The sequence below is a fragment of the Salvelinus sp. IW2-2015 genome, linkage group LG4q.2 (assembly GCF_002910315.2).
Source record: "Salvelinus sp. IW2-2015 linkage group LG4q.2, ASM291031v2, whole genome shotgun sequence".
In the NCBI taxonomy this organism is placed as follows: Eukaryota; Metazoa; Chordata; class Actinopteri; order Salmoniformes; family Salmonidae; genus Salvelinus; species Salvelinus sp. IW2-2015.
In genome coordinates this window covers 10725900-10742526 of record NC_036843.1, presented here as the reverse complement: position 1 = coordinate 10742526, position 16627 = coordinate 10725900, and the positions used below count along the sequence as shown (strand labels likewise).

The following is a 16627-nucleotide window of genomic DNA, read 5'->3' as shown; positions in this document are numbered from 1 at the left end:
TAGCTAGCATACACCGATGTCATGGTCACATAAACCACTGCTAACACAGTTGTCTTCATGCTACAGATTTTGCCATTGACAGCCATCAATACTGTTAAGCCCTGCACAACTAACGTGCTGTTTCCCATTTAACAGAAATAAATGATGCTCAACTGGGACCACTGGCCGAAGTGATTTATTTTGAGAAAACACAACGCATGGAGAGTACATTATACATCTGTTACAAAGACATGACAACTATGAAACACATATGGAATCGTAGTAATGTAAGAAATTGTATAAGATACTGGTAACTTGTTTTAACCACTTCTCAACATAAGCTATACTTGGCACAACATGCACCCATCCCCACTATACCCCCACACTTTGTACTCTAATAAGTAACCACAGACCCACACACTCAACCCTCCCCCATGTATAGCCCCTGTTAAAACAGACGCACATGCATTCTGCTCAAGGATGAGACTTTAAGACAAAGAACTGTGGAAGGGCCAATGGAAAGTCGACATCAGGCCGAACAGGACTACCCACGACCCAGATCGACCAATCGGAAGGCCAGACTACAAGATCAACCTACTTTACTTGATGCATATATAATCAGCACAAATTGTTTAGAGGTCTCTCTTTCGACGATTCCATACGAGTCAGACAAAAGGCCGTGCTGCACGATTTACTAAGATATTTTTACATATGAATAAACCGCCTTATTATACCATAATCCACCTCGTCCTATGTCTCCATTTGATCTCCTGTCTCCAGTAAACGTTTTATCAACAGTAACCAAAAAAAGTGTTAAACAAATCTAAATCTATTTTATATGAGATTCTTCAAAGTAGCCACCCTTCACCTTGACAGCTTTGAACACTCTTGACATGCTCTCAACCAGTTTCACCAGTCTTGAAAGCGATCCCACATATGCTGAGCACTTGTTGGCTGCTTTTCCTTCACTCGCAGTTAAAGAAAAACCCTTGAATGAGTAAGTGTGCCCAAACTTTTGACTAGTACTGTATATATGACCCAAAAATCCTTGATTGATCTTGAAAGATAATCATTGGCTGAGACCAAGCTCTCTATACTTTAACTACTTAATGGGAACATAAAGTAAATGAGCTGTAGAAAATGTTTTCAAAAAACATCATGCAATGCAAATGAGAATCTTCTTTATTGTGATTTCTTTTTAAAAGGAAAGCTTATAAGAAACAGAACTGCATGCAGTACAAAGCACAGCAATCATGGGACACTTATTTCAGTTCCTTATATTTTAACAGCACAATTCATATGATACAGTACCTTTGGAAACATGCACAACACAGATGGATGAGGTACAAACATTATTTTTTGGAACCTCGTATGGGCGGCTATAATCAATTGAGAACATGATTAGGTGCATACAGAGCTACAACACAGAAAAGACACACAATATAAATTATCTTCTTTTACAGAGATCTGTGCATAAAATTGTACTTTAAAGGGACGATCCAAATCATACTTTTATACTTAACAAAAAATAAACGCAACATCTAACGTGTTGGTGCCATGTTTCATGAGCTGAAATAAAAGATTTCAGACATTTTCCATACTCACAAAAAGCTTATTTCTCTCAAATGTTGTGCACAAATTGGTTTACATCCCTGTTAGTGAGCATTTCTCCTTTGCCAAGATAATCCATCCACCTGACAGGTGTGGCATATCAAAGAAACTTATTAAACAGCATGATCATTACACAGGTGCACCTTGTGCTGGGGACAAGAATAGGCCACTAAAATATGCAGTCACTCAACACAATGCCACAAACGTCTCAAGTTGAAGGAGCGTGCAATTGGCATGCTGACTGCAGGAATGTCCAAGAGAGCTGTTGCCAGATAATTGAATATTAATTTCTCTACCATAACCTGTCTCCAACGTCGCTTTAGAGAATTTGGCAGTACATCCAACCGGCCTCACAACCGCAGACCACATGTAACCACGCCCTCAGGCAGCTTCACCTTATGGATTGTCTGGGGGGGGGGGGTGCCTGAGGATTTTCTGTCTGTAATAAAGTCCTTTTATGGGTAATAACTCACTCTGATTGGCTGGGCCTGGCTCCCCATTGGGTGGACCTGGCTACCAAGTGGGTGGGCCTTAGCCCTGCCCAGTTATGTGAAATCCATAGATTAGAGCCCAATTAATGTATTTCAACTGACTGATGAACTGTATGAACTGTAACTTAGCAAATCTTTTAAATTGTTGCATGTTGCGTTTATATTTCTGTTCAGTATGGAAATATATTGAATCTGTTAGTATTTACAATAGTCTCATGCTATTGTCCACAAAGCCAACCCACGCCTTTTTTATTTTTTTATTTAACCTTTATTTAACCAGGTAGGCAAATTGAGAACACGTTCTCTTACAATTGCGACCTGGCCAAGATAAAGCAAAGCAGTTTGACACATACAACAACACATAGTTACACATGGAGTAAACAAACATATAGTCAAAATACAGTGAGAAAAAAATAAGTCTATATACAATGTGAGCAAGTGAGGTGAGATAAGGGAGGTGAAGGCAAACAAATATATGTATAAAATAAATAAAAATTAAAAGCCATGGAGGTGAAGTGAATACAACACAGCAAGTAAAATAAAACTAAAAAAAAAAACACTGGAATGGTTGGTTTGCAGCGGAAGAAAGTGCAAAGTAGAGACAGAAAATAATGGGGTGCAAAGGAGCAAAATAAATTAATAAATAAATACAGTAGGTAAAGAGGTAGTTGTTTGGGCTAAATTGTAGATGGGTTAGATACAGGTGCAGTAATCTATGAGCTGCTCTGACAGCTGGTGCTTAAAGCTAGTGAGGGAGATAGTGTTTTCCAATTTCAGAGATTTTTGTAGTTCGTTCCAGTCATTGGCAGAGAACTGGAAGGAGAGGCGTCCAAGGAAGAATTGGTTTTGGGGGTGACTAGAGAGATATACCTGCTGGAGCGCGTGCTACAGATAGGTGCTGCTATGGTGACCAGCGAGCAGAGATAAGGGGGACTTTACCTAGCAGGGTCTTGTATATGACCTGGAACCAGTGGGTTTGGCGACGAGTATGAAGCGAGGGCCAGCCAACGAGAGTGTACAGGTCGCAGTGGTGGGTAGTATATGGGGCTTTGGTGACAAAACGGATGGCACTGTGATAGACTGCATCCAATTATTGAGTAGGGTTTTGGAGGCTATTTTGTAAATGACATCACCGAAGTCGAGGATTGGTAGGATGGTCAGTTTTACAAGGGTATGTTTGGCAGCATGAGTAAAGGATGCTTTGTTGCGGAATAGGAGCCAATTCTAGATTTGACTTTGGATTGGAGATGTTTGATGTGAGTCGGAAGGAGAGTTTACAGTCTAACCAGACACCTAGGTATTTGTAGTTGTCCACATATTCTAAGTCAGAACCGTCCAAAGTAGTGATGTTGGACAGGCGGGCAGGGGCAGGCAGCGATCGGTTGAAGAGCATGCATTTGGTTTTACTTGTATTTAAGAGCAGTTGGAGGCCACGGAAGGAGAGTTGTATGGCATTGAAGCTCGCCTGGAGAGTTGTTAACACAGTGTGACAAGCAGACAAGCAGCAAACTAAATAGGGACTTGGCAATGTAAATATTGAACCAATATTACATAAGAGCTTTTTGTGATAGGGGATGGCTTTTATTTGTGTCATAAAGACAGATGGTGACCATTTGCTTTATCATTGGACTCGGAGCAACATTCAATATTCTTTCATTGACAATCACTCATTCCAATCACAGTATGCAAAAAAAACTATTGAATTGTTGTGCAGAATATTTGTTTAAGTGCATTTGGATTATCATACAATTCAAGTAAAAATAATAATGATTTAAAGGCAAAAAAGTGACATACATGAAGCAAAAAATAAAACAAATGACAGTTCTTTGGAGCACCTCTCCTGATTAAGCTTTCCACCTAGCAATCATCTTTCTATCAGTGTTCCCTGATCGCTGCCACCAAAGAAATGTTGTGTCTGATTAATATACAGTACCAGTCAAAAGTTTGGACACACCTACTCATTCCATGGTTTTTCTTTATTTTTACTATTTCCAACATTATATAATAATAGTGAGGACATCAAAACTATGAAATAACACATATGGAATAATGTAGTTACCCAAAAAGTGTTAAAAAAAAAACTAAATATATTTTAGATTTGAGATTCTTAAAAGTAGCCACCCTTTGCCTTGACAGCTTTGCACACTCTTGGCATTCTCTCAACCAGCTTCATGAGGTCTCCTGGAATGCATTTCAATTAACAGGTGCGCCTTGTTAAAAGTTCACTTGTAGAATGTATTTCCTTCTTCATGCGTTTGAGACAATCAGTTGTGTTTTGACAAGGTAGGGGTGGTATACAGAAGATAGCCCTATTTGGTGAAAGACCAAGTCCATATTATGGCAAGACCAGCCCAAATAAGCAAAGAGAAACGACAGTCCATCATTACTTTAAGACATGAAGGTCAATCAATGCGAAATATTTCAAGAAATTTGAACGTTTCTTCAAGTGCAGTCGTAAAAACAAGGGCTATGATGAAACTGGCTCTCATGAGGACCACCACAAGAAAGGAAGACCCAGTTACCTCTGCTGCAGAGGATCATTTCTTTAGAGTTACCAGCCTCAGAAATTGCAGCCTAAATAAATGCTTCACAGAGTTCAAGTAACAGACACATCTAAACATCAACTGTTCAGAGGAGACTGTGTAAATCAGGCCTTCATGGTCGAATTGCTGCAAAAAAACTACTACTAAAGGACACCAATAATAAGAAGAGACTTGCTTGGGCCAAGAAACACGAGCAATGGACATTAGACCAGTGGAAATCTGTTCATATTTGAGATTTTTGGTTCCAACCACCGTGTCTTTGTGAGACGCAGAGTAGGTGAACGGATGATCTCCGCATGTGTGATTCCCACCGTGAAACATGAGGAGCTGTGAGGGTGCTTTGCTGGTGACACTCTCAACGATTTATTTAGAATTCAAAGCACACTTAACCAGCATGGCTACCACACCATTCTGCAGCGATACGCCATCCCATCTGGTTTGCGCTTAGTGGGACAATCATTTGTTTTTCAACTGGACAATGACCCAACACACCTCCAGGCTGGGTAAGGGCTATTTTACCAAGAAGGAGAGTGATGGAGTGCTGCATCAGATGACCTAGCCTCCACAATCACCCAACCTCAACCCAATTGAGATCATTTGGAATGAGTTGGACCACAGAGGGAAGGAAAAGCAGCCAACAAGTGCTCAACATATGTGGGAACTCCTTCAAGACTGTTGGAAAAGCATTCCAGGTGTAGAGTCTTTCTACAATGTAGAAAATTGTAAAAATAAAGAAAAACCCTTGAATGAGTAGGTGTGTCCAAACTTTTGACTGGTACTGTACATAAACTATATATAGAATATATATCTTTAAAATATGGTCAATTTGCCTTAACTCACTGCACATAACTTTTAAACAGAACATGGCACAAACACAAGCCTACGTCAAATCTTTCTCTATAAACACAGTAAAACATATGAGCAAAATGTCCCACTTCATAATTCTCTGGTCCTCTTAGATTTTAAGTGTAGACTAGGAGCGAGCAACATCTGCTGATTGTGATGAAAAATCTATGCACTTATAATTAACGATAACATGTTCTATGGAATCAAAATTTTTATTCTAGTAAGTCATACAGTCATATGCAATAGCTGACGGTTACAGTTCCTCAGGCACTGTAATACACTCTGTAGTACAGAGTCTTATTTCGCCATAGTGAGTAGGAGTTATTAAACTTCAGAAGGTAAGTGCCTTCTCCTGGATACTCGTGACTGCCACCTTGCACTGCAATATGACTGTCCAGACGATACACAGGTAAGATTTCCCCTATGTTGGAGTTGGCCAATGATTTAGAACACTTCTCAACATCCCCTGTGTTGATAAGTCCTGCATGAGACAACACATATGGCCTTCAAGACAATTACAACCTCAACTAATTTAAAGAGAAGTTATTATTAAAGATGTTTAAATCTTTTCAAATAAGATTTTGATTATTTCATATTAAATTAGTTTGGAACTAAAATTTCAAACCAAAAGAGAAGGTACCTACTGACCTTCTAGCTGATTTTCCTCCTCTTCGTCATCACTGGATTCACTGATGTGGACCGTGATGGCCTGGCTGGTGACAGGGGTCCAGTCAAAGTAGATTCCAAAGGCTATGTCATTGCTATCTGTGGCAAACTCCCAGCACACCTGCTTTCCCTCAGGAACGGTGGGCACATGCACTGTCATAATGTTTCCTCGTTTCACTGTCACCACACTGTCCTTCTCCAGTCGCAGCTTGGACTTGAGCTCCTTCATCGCCATGGAGGTCCACATGGAGGGAGGCTTCAGCGGTGGCATTTGGGCTAGAGCACAACCATAGACTATATGTGAGGACAACATCGGAACCAAACATGAGCAGTGTTCAAAAATGTGTGATATATTTACTCAATTTGAGATCCTTTGTCAAATAGACATTTTTCAGCATGCTCATTATTTTATTAATATGTTGCAATACAGACATCAGACTCCAGTACATGGATGAAAGCTATGAGTTATCTTTAGTGGCAGTGGGTGTTAAACCCTAGACTAAATTGTCTCACCTTTTCTCTCTCCAGGGTTCTGGCTATTCCCACTGCTGTTGCTCTCCTCAACATCTCCCCCCATGGCCTGCTGCCCGGCAGGAGACTGTTGTTTAACCTGAAAACACACAAGTGCTTGCAGTATTTTCATTTCATTGCCATGTACTTTTTATGTGGCATGATATTTACCTCAGCTGGCTGGTTGGACCCCTCTGTGTCATTGGTTCCATCCATATCAGGGTGACTTATGGGGTGGTTGGAGTTAGAGAGGCCTCTGCTCTGGAGCCTGTACATAGACAGTATGACCATTCTAACTTCTAAACACAATTCAGCATACAATACAATTGTGCTATGTAAGGCATACATAAACCAGGCAATGCATTACAACTATACAAAATTGTTATGCATTATTTAAATTGTATTTAGTTATAGCATATTGCAGGAATTAAATACTGTAGCTATACAGCAAAATATCAAAGTAGGTCTAGCAAGAACAAGTGAGTAACCTGTCTAGCGGATTGGTCTCCGACGTTATCCAAGGGAAAGAGAAAACCGATAACACTGTCAATCTGGATTGACGCTCCGAAGTAGACTCCAATTTATCTATCTCTAAAATGAATGCATAAACACCGTTCAATCTCGCTCTAAATAGCGTACTGTATTAAGTCCCCCACCCCCTCTCTCTATCCCTCCCCTTTGCGCGCACGCACGCACAAGCACGAATGCCGCGTTCAAAACAACTTGGAACTCGGAAATCTCCGACTACAGTGTATTCAAGACAACTGGAAATCATAAAAAAACGAGCTGGGGAAAATCGTTTTGAACGGTCATCTAACTCGGAATTCCAACTCGGACCACTTTCTTGAGCTTCGACCTGAAGATCAATGTCGTCATTATTTGACCTCGTATTTTTCACAGTTTCAAGTTCTTGAACACACCATAAAGCGCAGTTTACCATCATATTAGAAGACACTGTCAATCTGTCTGGAAGGCATTCAGATCCTGTATCATGAAAGAAAACGAATAGACACCAGAATACATTTTCACCAACGTAAAAACGAATAGACACCAGAATTGTTTTTTTTACCAACGTAAAAACAAACGAAAAAGTTTTATATTGCTGCATTGTTGGAGCTAGAAACATAAGCATTTCGCTGCACCGTGGTGTTACGTCTGCATTGCTTACTGTTTGGGGTTTAGGCTGGGTTTCTGTATAGCACTTCGTGACATCTGCTGATGTAAATAGGGCTTGATAAATACATTCGATTGATTTTGCGTACGCAACCAATAAACTGATTTGATTTAGTCAGCGAACTTCAAAGTCCGATTGGTGCGCGCGCGGTTACAAAGTAACATTCCTAGATAGCCTCCTGGTCACAAAATTGCAACAGATTTGAAACCAATTTCATTGCTGCAGCTAGATGATAAAATGTAACAGCTCAAGATACATTGAGTTGGGACAGACTGCTACTAGCAAGCTGATGTCCCCGCTGAGCAATCACTGCACCCACTGGCCATTCTGAGCTGGACGTACGCTTGCTAACGTTAGCTATAGTTAGCTAGCCAGTTGAACTAGTCGTAAAATCCTCTGCCATTCTTGGAATCGATGCATCTCGACATAATCTTGTAACTCGTCAAAAATTATAAATAAAATAAAAAACTACCAGAGATTATGATAAAGAAACTCGCACATCTGAGCTATATTTTTTGCAGGTGCATGGTAATAGGTGAATAAGATTAGAAATAAGAAGAAACCCGCACACTGCTCTTTAATACGCCTTACGTATCGACCCCAAGGCTTTTGTGAGTAAAAAAGAAGAAGATGTGCACCCTTACGTAGACACCCACATCCGTTCAATGCATCGAATGGTGTTGGAGTCGAAGGAAAATAAGTAAGCGTTACCAAATATAACAATGTTCATTTCATAACTATTCTAATAAAGTGTGTATATAAAACGTTTTAAACACGTCTGTAAAACCACAATGAGGACATCGACCCATCAAGCAAGTTTTCATAAATCATTGGGAACTCAGAGTAATCTGAAATGGGGGCATTATGTTCACATTTACAACATAACAATACATAGGCATTTCATCATTAAGACCTCAGCCACAGTCATCTATCAGACTCCCATCCAGAGCAACACACATAAGCAACCAGGGTCAACGCCCTGCTCAAGGGCACGTCGACAGATCTCCCACAAGATCGAAAACGGGGACAGGAACCAGCGATCCATCAGCCACCGGCCCAAGCTCCCCCCCACAGTTCACCAAGAGCTGCCCCTCAGTCATCCGAGACCCCCCCCAGAGAAAAAAAATATTCCATTCCCCACCCCCCAATGCACCAGCAACTGAACAAAAGAGAAAGACAAAGGAAACCAGAAAACTATGCAAAAAACAAAGATATCAATGACAACAAAAATCATAACAGCAAGGCCAACTGAATATGTTTGAGTGTATGTATGGCACTATTTACCTTTGTGCATGTGCATTTGATTGTGTGTGTATATGCACGAGTACAAACACCTGCAAGGCATCAGCCTCAGGCAAACGTATTAGATGTAAAAACACTGCCCCTCAGTGTCATTCAAACGTACTTTTTGTTATGTTTTATTTTTACTTTATTTTTTATACTTTTATCTTTGACCTTCATTCTATCCCCCGCCCTGTAACTCCACTCCCACATCCCAACCCTTTATCTTGTCAAAGGAGAAATGCTCATTAACAGAAATGTAAACAAATTTGTTCACAACATTTGAGAGAAATAAGATTTTTCTGCATATGGAAAATGTCTGGGATCTTTTATTTCAGCTCATGAAACCAACACTTTACATGTTGTGTTTATATTTTTGTTCAGTATAAATCCAATATTTTTTTCAAATTGGACATATACATATTGCCCCTCACAAAATTATCTGTACATTGTGTCTCAATAAACGTTTGGTCCATTCTACTCAGGAGCACTTCTATTTTCCAAATCCACAGAGTTTACACCCCAAGGAGTGTTACTGCTCAATTTGCACCCCTTACAGAATTTTTGATATTGGACATATACATATTGCACCGTACAAAATTATTTGTTTCCAAATCCACAGTGGTTACACTCAGGGGGGAGTGGCTGCCCATTTGACGGCCCTTATATAGAGCAGCCCATCAACTTAAATCCAATCGTTTTTGTCATATTGGACATACATATCGCGCCATACAAAATTATCTACTCACTAGAGTCCATAGCATTCAAAACAGATGAGTTTGAACTAAAAAGTTTGCGTGGGGCCCCTCGACACTATATGGTACAAATATAGCACTGTAAGGGAAAAAACTATTGTGTCCATAAAACTATGGTCCAGTCTGCACTTTTGTACTGTCACTAACTCTCCGCTGACTGACTAATTCAGGAATATACCTGAACTATTTTAGCTTACTCTTTGTTTGCTTCCAGTGTGAAATAAAACGCCATTCCAAACCAGACTTGCCTTATAATGGAGATGCCAAATTCCGACTATTAGCAGGTGATTAGGTGAGAAACAATGTAATCAGTAGACATATGTCACGAATTTCAAATGTGTCTATTTAATAAGCTGTGATAGTATTGGGCATGACAATGTACTATTGTAAGGTTACGTTGTATTAATATCTGCACAAGTACGGTATGTGAGTAGTACAACAAATTTACAAACTGGCGCTACACTTGTCTCCTATTTTTTATGCTCCATTCATGAACATTATTATAAAGGAGATAACGTTTGGCCACAAAATCTTTGGTTTTCTTCTCAAAAGGCAAAATATTTCAGTGGACATTAGTTTATTTCCCTTTTAAGAATATTTCATGCTTTAAATACAAATTGTGAAGATCAACTGTACACTTATGTACAATAAACAATATTCTCTATTATCACATGCATTACAATTCCCATTACAGTTAAACATTTTTGTAGTGAACTACTGTCCAAAACAACTCAGGGGTTCAGAGCAAATGTAAAGGCTGCAGTATCACATGAGCTATCCCCAAAATAAGCCAAAAACACTAGTCCAATATTTCAAACATGGGCATGATATTTAAGACCAGACAGCACAAGCCAACTTAGGCAAATGTATAGTGAAATAAAGTTTCACACTGACATTTTAATTTTTTTTTAAATTGAGAAGCAGTCTACTTCGCACATTAAAGAACTTGCTACACAGGCAATTATACCGTACGACTGCAGCCTGCAATTCTCTTATAAATGTATTTCGAAGACAGCCATAAAATCATGAAAAAGTCTAACACCCCCCCATTGTACTGGTAACAAGTGACCTAAACATCACTTGTAATTAAAAGTGCAGATGATCTACATACACTTCAATAGCTTACAACATCTCTGGTCGAGATATAGTGTTATTTGACACCAAGTAGGATAAGATCATGTTGAATATGACAAACTACAGACTTGCTGTTATGACGATTGTTAAAAAAAGATTCAATGAAATGCTGAGCTTCCAGACACCACTCCTTATCTCTGTCCCTTTTAAGGACATGGTATATTAATTTTCCTCACTGTTACCGTTATGGAAAGATTCTCAACATTCAAAACTATCCAGTCCTATCCTCAAAGCTAAGGTAATAAATGATGATCCACAGTAGGGAGGGACATAAGACAGTGACCTCTATGACTCTACATTAACTGCTCCTACGAGTCCCTCTATCTAACATATGGTATTACAACAGTATATTACCATGAAGGCACTGCAGGGGAAAATGTGCTAGGAAGTTAACACAAGCTGATTCACACGAGTTCAAACTGCAACAAGTCTACGAGATGAATTGTGTTTTATTTACACCAGCGCTGACTTTTCAGCGCCACTACATTTTGGCAATATACTCCATCCTGTGTATAGCCATGTTATTTTCTACTCCCTATACAGTGTCTTTGGAACGTATTCAGACCACTTGACCTTTTCCACATTTTGTTACATTACAGCCTTATTCTAAAATGGATTAAATAAAAAAAAATCATCAGCAATCTACGCACAATACCCCATAATGACAAAGCGAAAACAGGTTGCTAGAGATTTTAGCAAATTTAGAATAAAAAAAAACAGAAATACCTTATTTACATAAGTATTCAGACCCTTTGCTATGAGACTCAAAGATGAGTTCAGGTGCATCCTGTTTCCTTTATGGTAGAGTGGTCAGATGGAAGCCACTCTTCAGTAAAAGGCACATGACAGCCCGCTTAGAGTTTGCCAAAAGGCACCTAAAGGACTCTCAGACCGTGAGAAACAAGATTCTCTGGTCTGATGAAACCAAGATTGAATGCCAAGCTTCACGTCTGGAGGAAACCTGGCACCATCCCTACGGTGAAGCATGGGGGTGGCAGCATCATGCTGTGGGGATGTTTTTCAGCGGCTGGGACTGGGAGACTAGGCAGGATCGGAGCAAAGTACAGAGAGATCATTGACGAAAACCTGCTCCACAGTACTCAGGACCTCAGACACAGCCAAGACAACACAGGAGCGGCTTCTGGACAAGTCTTTAAATGTCCTTGAGTGGCCCAGCCAGAGACTTGAACCCGCTCGAACTTCTCTGGAGACCTGAAAATAGCTGTGCAGCAACGCTCCCCATCCAACCTGACAGAGTTTGAGAGGATCTGCAGAGAAGAATGGGAGAAACTCCCCAAATACAGGAGTGCCAAGCTTGTAGCGTCATACCCAAGACTCAATACTGTAATCACTGCCAAAGGTGCTTCAACAAAGTACTGAGTAAAGGGTCTGAATACTTATGTAAATGTGATATTTCCGGTTTTATATTTAATAAATTAGCAGACATTTCTAAAAACCTGTTTTTGCTTTGTCATTATGGGGTATTGTGCATAGATTGATGAGAAGAAAAAAAAACAATTTAATACATTTTAGAATAAGACTGTAAAGTTAAAAAAATGTGGAAAAAGTCAAGGGTTCTGAATACTTTCTGAAGGCACTGTATATAGCCATGTTATMTTTACTCTTTATTTGTTATTTACTGTGTATTTATTCCTCGCATCACTATTTCTATTTTATTTTTTATCTTATCTTTAACTCGGAATTGTTGGAAAAGTACCCGTAAGTAAGCATTTCACTGTTAGTCTACTATGCCGGTTGTCTATGAAGCATGTGACAATTAAAATGTGATTCGATTTTTTGCATCAAAAATTAAATCTGCAGAGTCAGTTCCTTCCAGCTTGTAAGACTCAAAAGGCCTTGCAACAGCTGAGACGGAGTGTGTTCTCTGAAACAAAATACACCGTCCTCTGATTCCGCACAATCATCTCTTCAGTTATTGGACAGCAGTCGGCAATCACTCCTCCCCTTGCCGCCATTTCTGGGATTCCTCCTGGCGTGCGTCTGGGTGAATCTGGTTCCTCATGCCCCCCAGTACGTTGGAGGTGGCCTCGGTGGCCATGATGAGAGGCTTGACCACAGCTGGGGGGAGCTGTCTAAGGACCCCACCCACTGCCCCGGTCATCCCACGCTGCTCGTGCTCCCGTGTGGCCGTGTCATAGATGGTCAGAGCAGTGTCCGTGATTCCCTGTTGGGACACACACATTGAACATGATTTATAACAGTCCTGATAAGTAACTTCATTCTGTACTCAATCTTGTAGTGTGTTACACTTTAAGCAGCACTACAAGTAGATGAGATGCAAATTGCTAGCATCTTGCAATTTACCTCTTTTACAACACTGTAAGCATTGGCTACTCCTTCTCTTAGATCAACTGGCTGATGAGCAAATCGGTAATGAGAGAACCGTTTTATTCTCTTCATTTCCCTCTCATCGGATCCTGGAGATACCATGTCATAGGCAGTCTCTGCTGCTGCCTGAAGAGCACAAATAAAACAAATTGTTTTGCATTACATTATGGAGCCTGACAAACTGGTAACACAGAAGTTGAGATGCAGGACAGTTACAACCTACATTGGAAATATTCTATCTGAACCAGGGTGTGTTTTTACCTGGATAGTCCGCACCATGCGGTTGGTAAGCTCCAGAGCAGCCATAGCTGTGGAGGTGCCAAAGGAAGCAGTACCCCGCTGCAATCCACGTACAACCCGACCATCCTTCCGGTACTGCTCTATCGGGAGCCACACCAGATCCCTAAATCCCTGGACTGAACAGGCGGAACATTTTATTTGGTCAATACAAAAAAGGCCCATAAGATCAGGATTTCTGACTTTAATTTAGTTTATTAATACATTAACACATTAAAAATACATACTGAACAAAAATATAAACGCAAATGTAAAAGATTTTACACTTCAAGTGTTACAGTTCATATAAGGAAAATCAGTCAATTGAAAAAATTCATTAGGCCCTAATCTATGGATTTCACATGACTGGGAATGCAGATAGGCATCCCTTGGTCACAGATACCGTAGAAATAGTAGGAGAGTGGATCACAAAACCAGTTAGTATCTGGTGTGACCACTATTTGCATCATGCAGCATGACATCTTCGCATAGAGTTGATCAGGCTGTTGATTGTGGTCTCTGGAATTGTGTACAGATCCTTGAGACATGGGACAGTGCATTATCCTGCTGAAACATGAGGTGATGGTGGTGGATGAATGGCATGACAATGGACCTTAGGATCTAGTCACGGTATCTCTGTGCATTCAAATTGCCATTGACAAAATGCAACTGTGTTTGTTGTCCGTAGTAAATGCCTGCCCATACCATAACCCCACCACCCCAATGGGGCACTCTGTTCACACGTTGTCTGCGGTTGTGAGGCCGGTTGGACGTACTGCCAAATTTTCTAAACTGACGTTAGAGGCGGTTTATGGTAGAGAAATTAACATTCAATTCTCTGGCAACAGCTCTGGTGGACATTCCTGCAGTCAGCATGCCAATTGCATGCTCCCTCAACTTGAGACATCTGTGGCATTGTGTAGTGCAACAAAACTGCACATTTAAGAGTGGCCTTTTATTGTCCCCGCACTTGTGTGATTATCATGGTGTTTAATCAGCTTCTCCTTCTATGCCACACCTATCAGGTGGATGGATTATCTTGGCAAAGGAGAAATGCTCACTAACAGGGATATAAACAAATTTGTACACAACATTTGAGAGAAATAAGCTTTTTGTGCATATGGAACATTTCTGGGATTTTTTATTTCAGCTCATGAAACATGGGATCAACACTTTACATGTTGCATTTATATTTTTGTTCTGTGTAAGCATAACAATAGTATTTTTTATGTTGATCCAAAAGCTTACAGACTAATTTCCTGTGTGGCGCAATTGGCCAAAAGCATGACCTTTGTCACAGTATCTTGTGTGGTGCTGAAAGGCTTAGACAGAATCTTTTTACAAAGATCCAGTTAATCATTTAAGGAAGTCCTTGCAAATTAAACCACATGCAACATGCTGTCTGATTAATAGGTGAAGACATTAGTGCCTCAAAACCAGTTTATCAACATACACATGTCCTACTTACCCAACTGTACCAGCGAGTGGATAGGTCCCACTCCACCCAACAGTCCTGGCAGCTGGTTCTTCTTGATGTCGTTCAGCCACTCATTTATTGCATAGGAAAAGAGCTTATCCACTCCCAACAGTCTGGAAGAAAACCAATAATGTCCTCACAGTTACTGCATACTGTATTATTCATACTATACATAGAGTGCTTGTGTGTCATCATTTAACATAACGAATGACACAATTAAGTGTTGGTAGGTCCAATCATAACGAATCATACTAATTTGAGGGGACTGTACTGATTAAACCTACCCTTGTCTGTAGCATAACCGCCTTAGTTTCAACTCGGAGCAATTCAGCTGTGTCAACCCAATCACAATACCAGCAAATGTTCCCTGTAACAGAGGAACAGCGTAGGAAACATGAGCAAAATGTGCTACTGTGAGGCCTGTCAACACTGGAATCACCGAACACAAAACTGAATGTGTTGGTATGCAATGTTTTTAAGAGACTGTTAAAACAACATACCTGCTCCATTGAAACATGTTTCCCATGGTAATCCAGACGAATGGGAACTTCAGAAGTAAACCGAAACTCTCTGAGGGAAATCAAACAAATGAAAACAAAATATTTCATAATTTGCTAACAACATCAATAAACACAATGTGGACACCTGCTCGTCTCATTCCAAAATCATGGGCATTAATATGGAATTGGTCTCCCCTTTGCTGCTATAAAAGCCTCCACTCTTCTGGGAAGGCTTTCCACTAGATGTTGGAACATTGCTGCGGGGACTTGCTTCTATTAATTTCTTTATGGACCTTGCCATGCTGAAACAGGAAAGGGCCTTCCCCAAACAGTTGCCACAAAGTTGGAAGCACAGAATCGTCTAGAATGTCATTGTATGCTGTAGCATTAAGATTTTCCTTCACTGGAACTAAAGAGCCTGAACCATGAAAAACAGCCCCGGACCATTATTCCTCATCCACCAAACTTTACAGTTGGCACTATGCATTGGGGCAGGTAGCGTTCTCCACGCATCCGTGCTTCTACACCTGCATTGCTTGCTGTTTGGGGTTTTAGGCTGGGTTTCTGTACAGCACTTTGAGATATCAGCTGATGTACGAAGGGCTATATAAATACATTTGATTTGATTTGATCCGCCAAACCCAGATTGGTTCTGTCGGACAGCCAGATGGTGAAGCGTGATTCATCACTCCAGAGAACACGTTTCCACTGCACGAGTCCAATGGCGGCGAGCTTTACACCACTCCAGCCGACGCTTGGCATTGCATATGGCGATCTTAGGCTTGTGTGTGGCTGCTGCTCATCCATGGAAACCCATTTCATGAAGCTCCCGACGAACAGTTCTTGTGCTGACGTTGCTTCCAGAGGCAGTTTGGAACTCGGTAGTGAGTGTTGCAACCGAAGACAGACGATTTATACGCGCTACAGCACTCTGCGGTCCCGTTCGGGGAGCTTGTGTGGCCTACCACTTCGCCGCTGAGCCGTTGTTGCTCCTAGATGTTTCCACTTCACAATAACATACCTTACAGTTGACCG

At 40.6% G+C, this 16627-nt stretch overlaps 2 protein-coding genes across 5 annotated transcripts in view; both read right to left on the bottom strand.

The window, feature by feature from the left end:
* Positions 1–3353: 3353 nt before the first annotated feature.
* LOC111963026 (protein TMED8) lies at positions 3354–8875 on the bottom strand. The gene is made up of 5 exons (XM_023986247.2): positions 7135–8875; positions 6818–6914; positions 6650–6746; positions 6119–6412; positions 3354–5951 (listed from the first exon to the last, which is right to left on the bottom strand). Exons 2-5 carry the CDS (start codon positions 6860–6862, stop codon positions 5734–5736), a joined length of 654 nt encoding a protein of 217 aa, XP_023842015.1. The 5' UTR covers positions 6863–6914; positions 7135–8875; the 3' UTR covers positions 3354–5733.
* Positions 8876–10416: 1541 nt separating this feature from the next.
* Positions 10417–16627, bottom strand: part of LOC111963293 (autophagy-related protein 2 homolog B) — a 32949-nt gene continuing 26738 nt past the window's right edge. For 3 of the 4 annotated variants that reach the window (XM_023986633.2, XM_023986632.2, XM_023986631.2), the window contains exons 38-43: positions 15593–15662; positions 15377–15459; positions 15084–15205; positions 13601–13755; positions 13316–13465; positions 10417–13175 (exon numbers count right to left, since the gene is read on the bottom strand). In XM_023986633.2, the coding sequence (XP_023842401.1) occupies positions 12945–13175; positions 13316–13465; positions 13601–13755; positions 15084–15205; positions 15377–15459; positions 15593–15662 (811 nt within the window). In that variant the 3' untranslated portion in view covers positions 10417–12944. The remainder of the gene's footprint in view (positions 13176–13315; positions 13466–13600; positions 13756–15083; positions 15206–15376; positions 15460–15592; positions 15663–16627) is intronic. The other variant, XM_023986634.2, reaches the window with a different exon arrangement.

What these genes read in the sequence shown, in the direction of transcription:
- LOC111963026 (XM_023986247.2), bottom strand. Translation starts at nt 6,862, where the DNA reads ATGGATGGAACCAATGACACAGAGGGGTCCAACCAGCCAGCTGAG. An exon ending in GGTCCAACCAGCCAGCTGAG is followed by an intron (nt 6,747 to 6,817) that starts GTAAATATCATG and finishes GTGTGTTTTCAG; the next exon opens with GTTAAACAACAGTCTCCTGC. An exon ending in GGAGGAAAATCAGCTAGAAG is followed by an intron (nt 5,952 to 6,118) that starts GTCAGTAGGTAC and finishes TGTCTCATGCAG; the next exon opens with GACTTATCAACACAGGGGAT.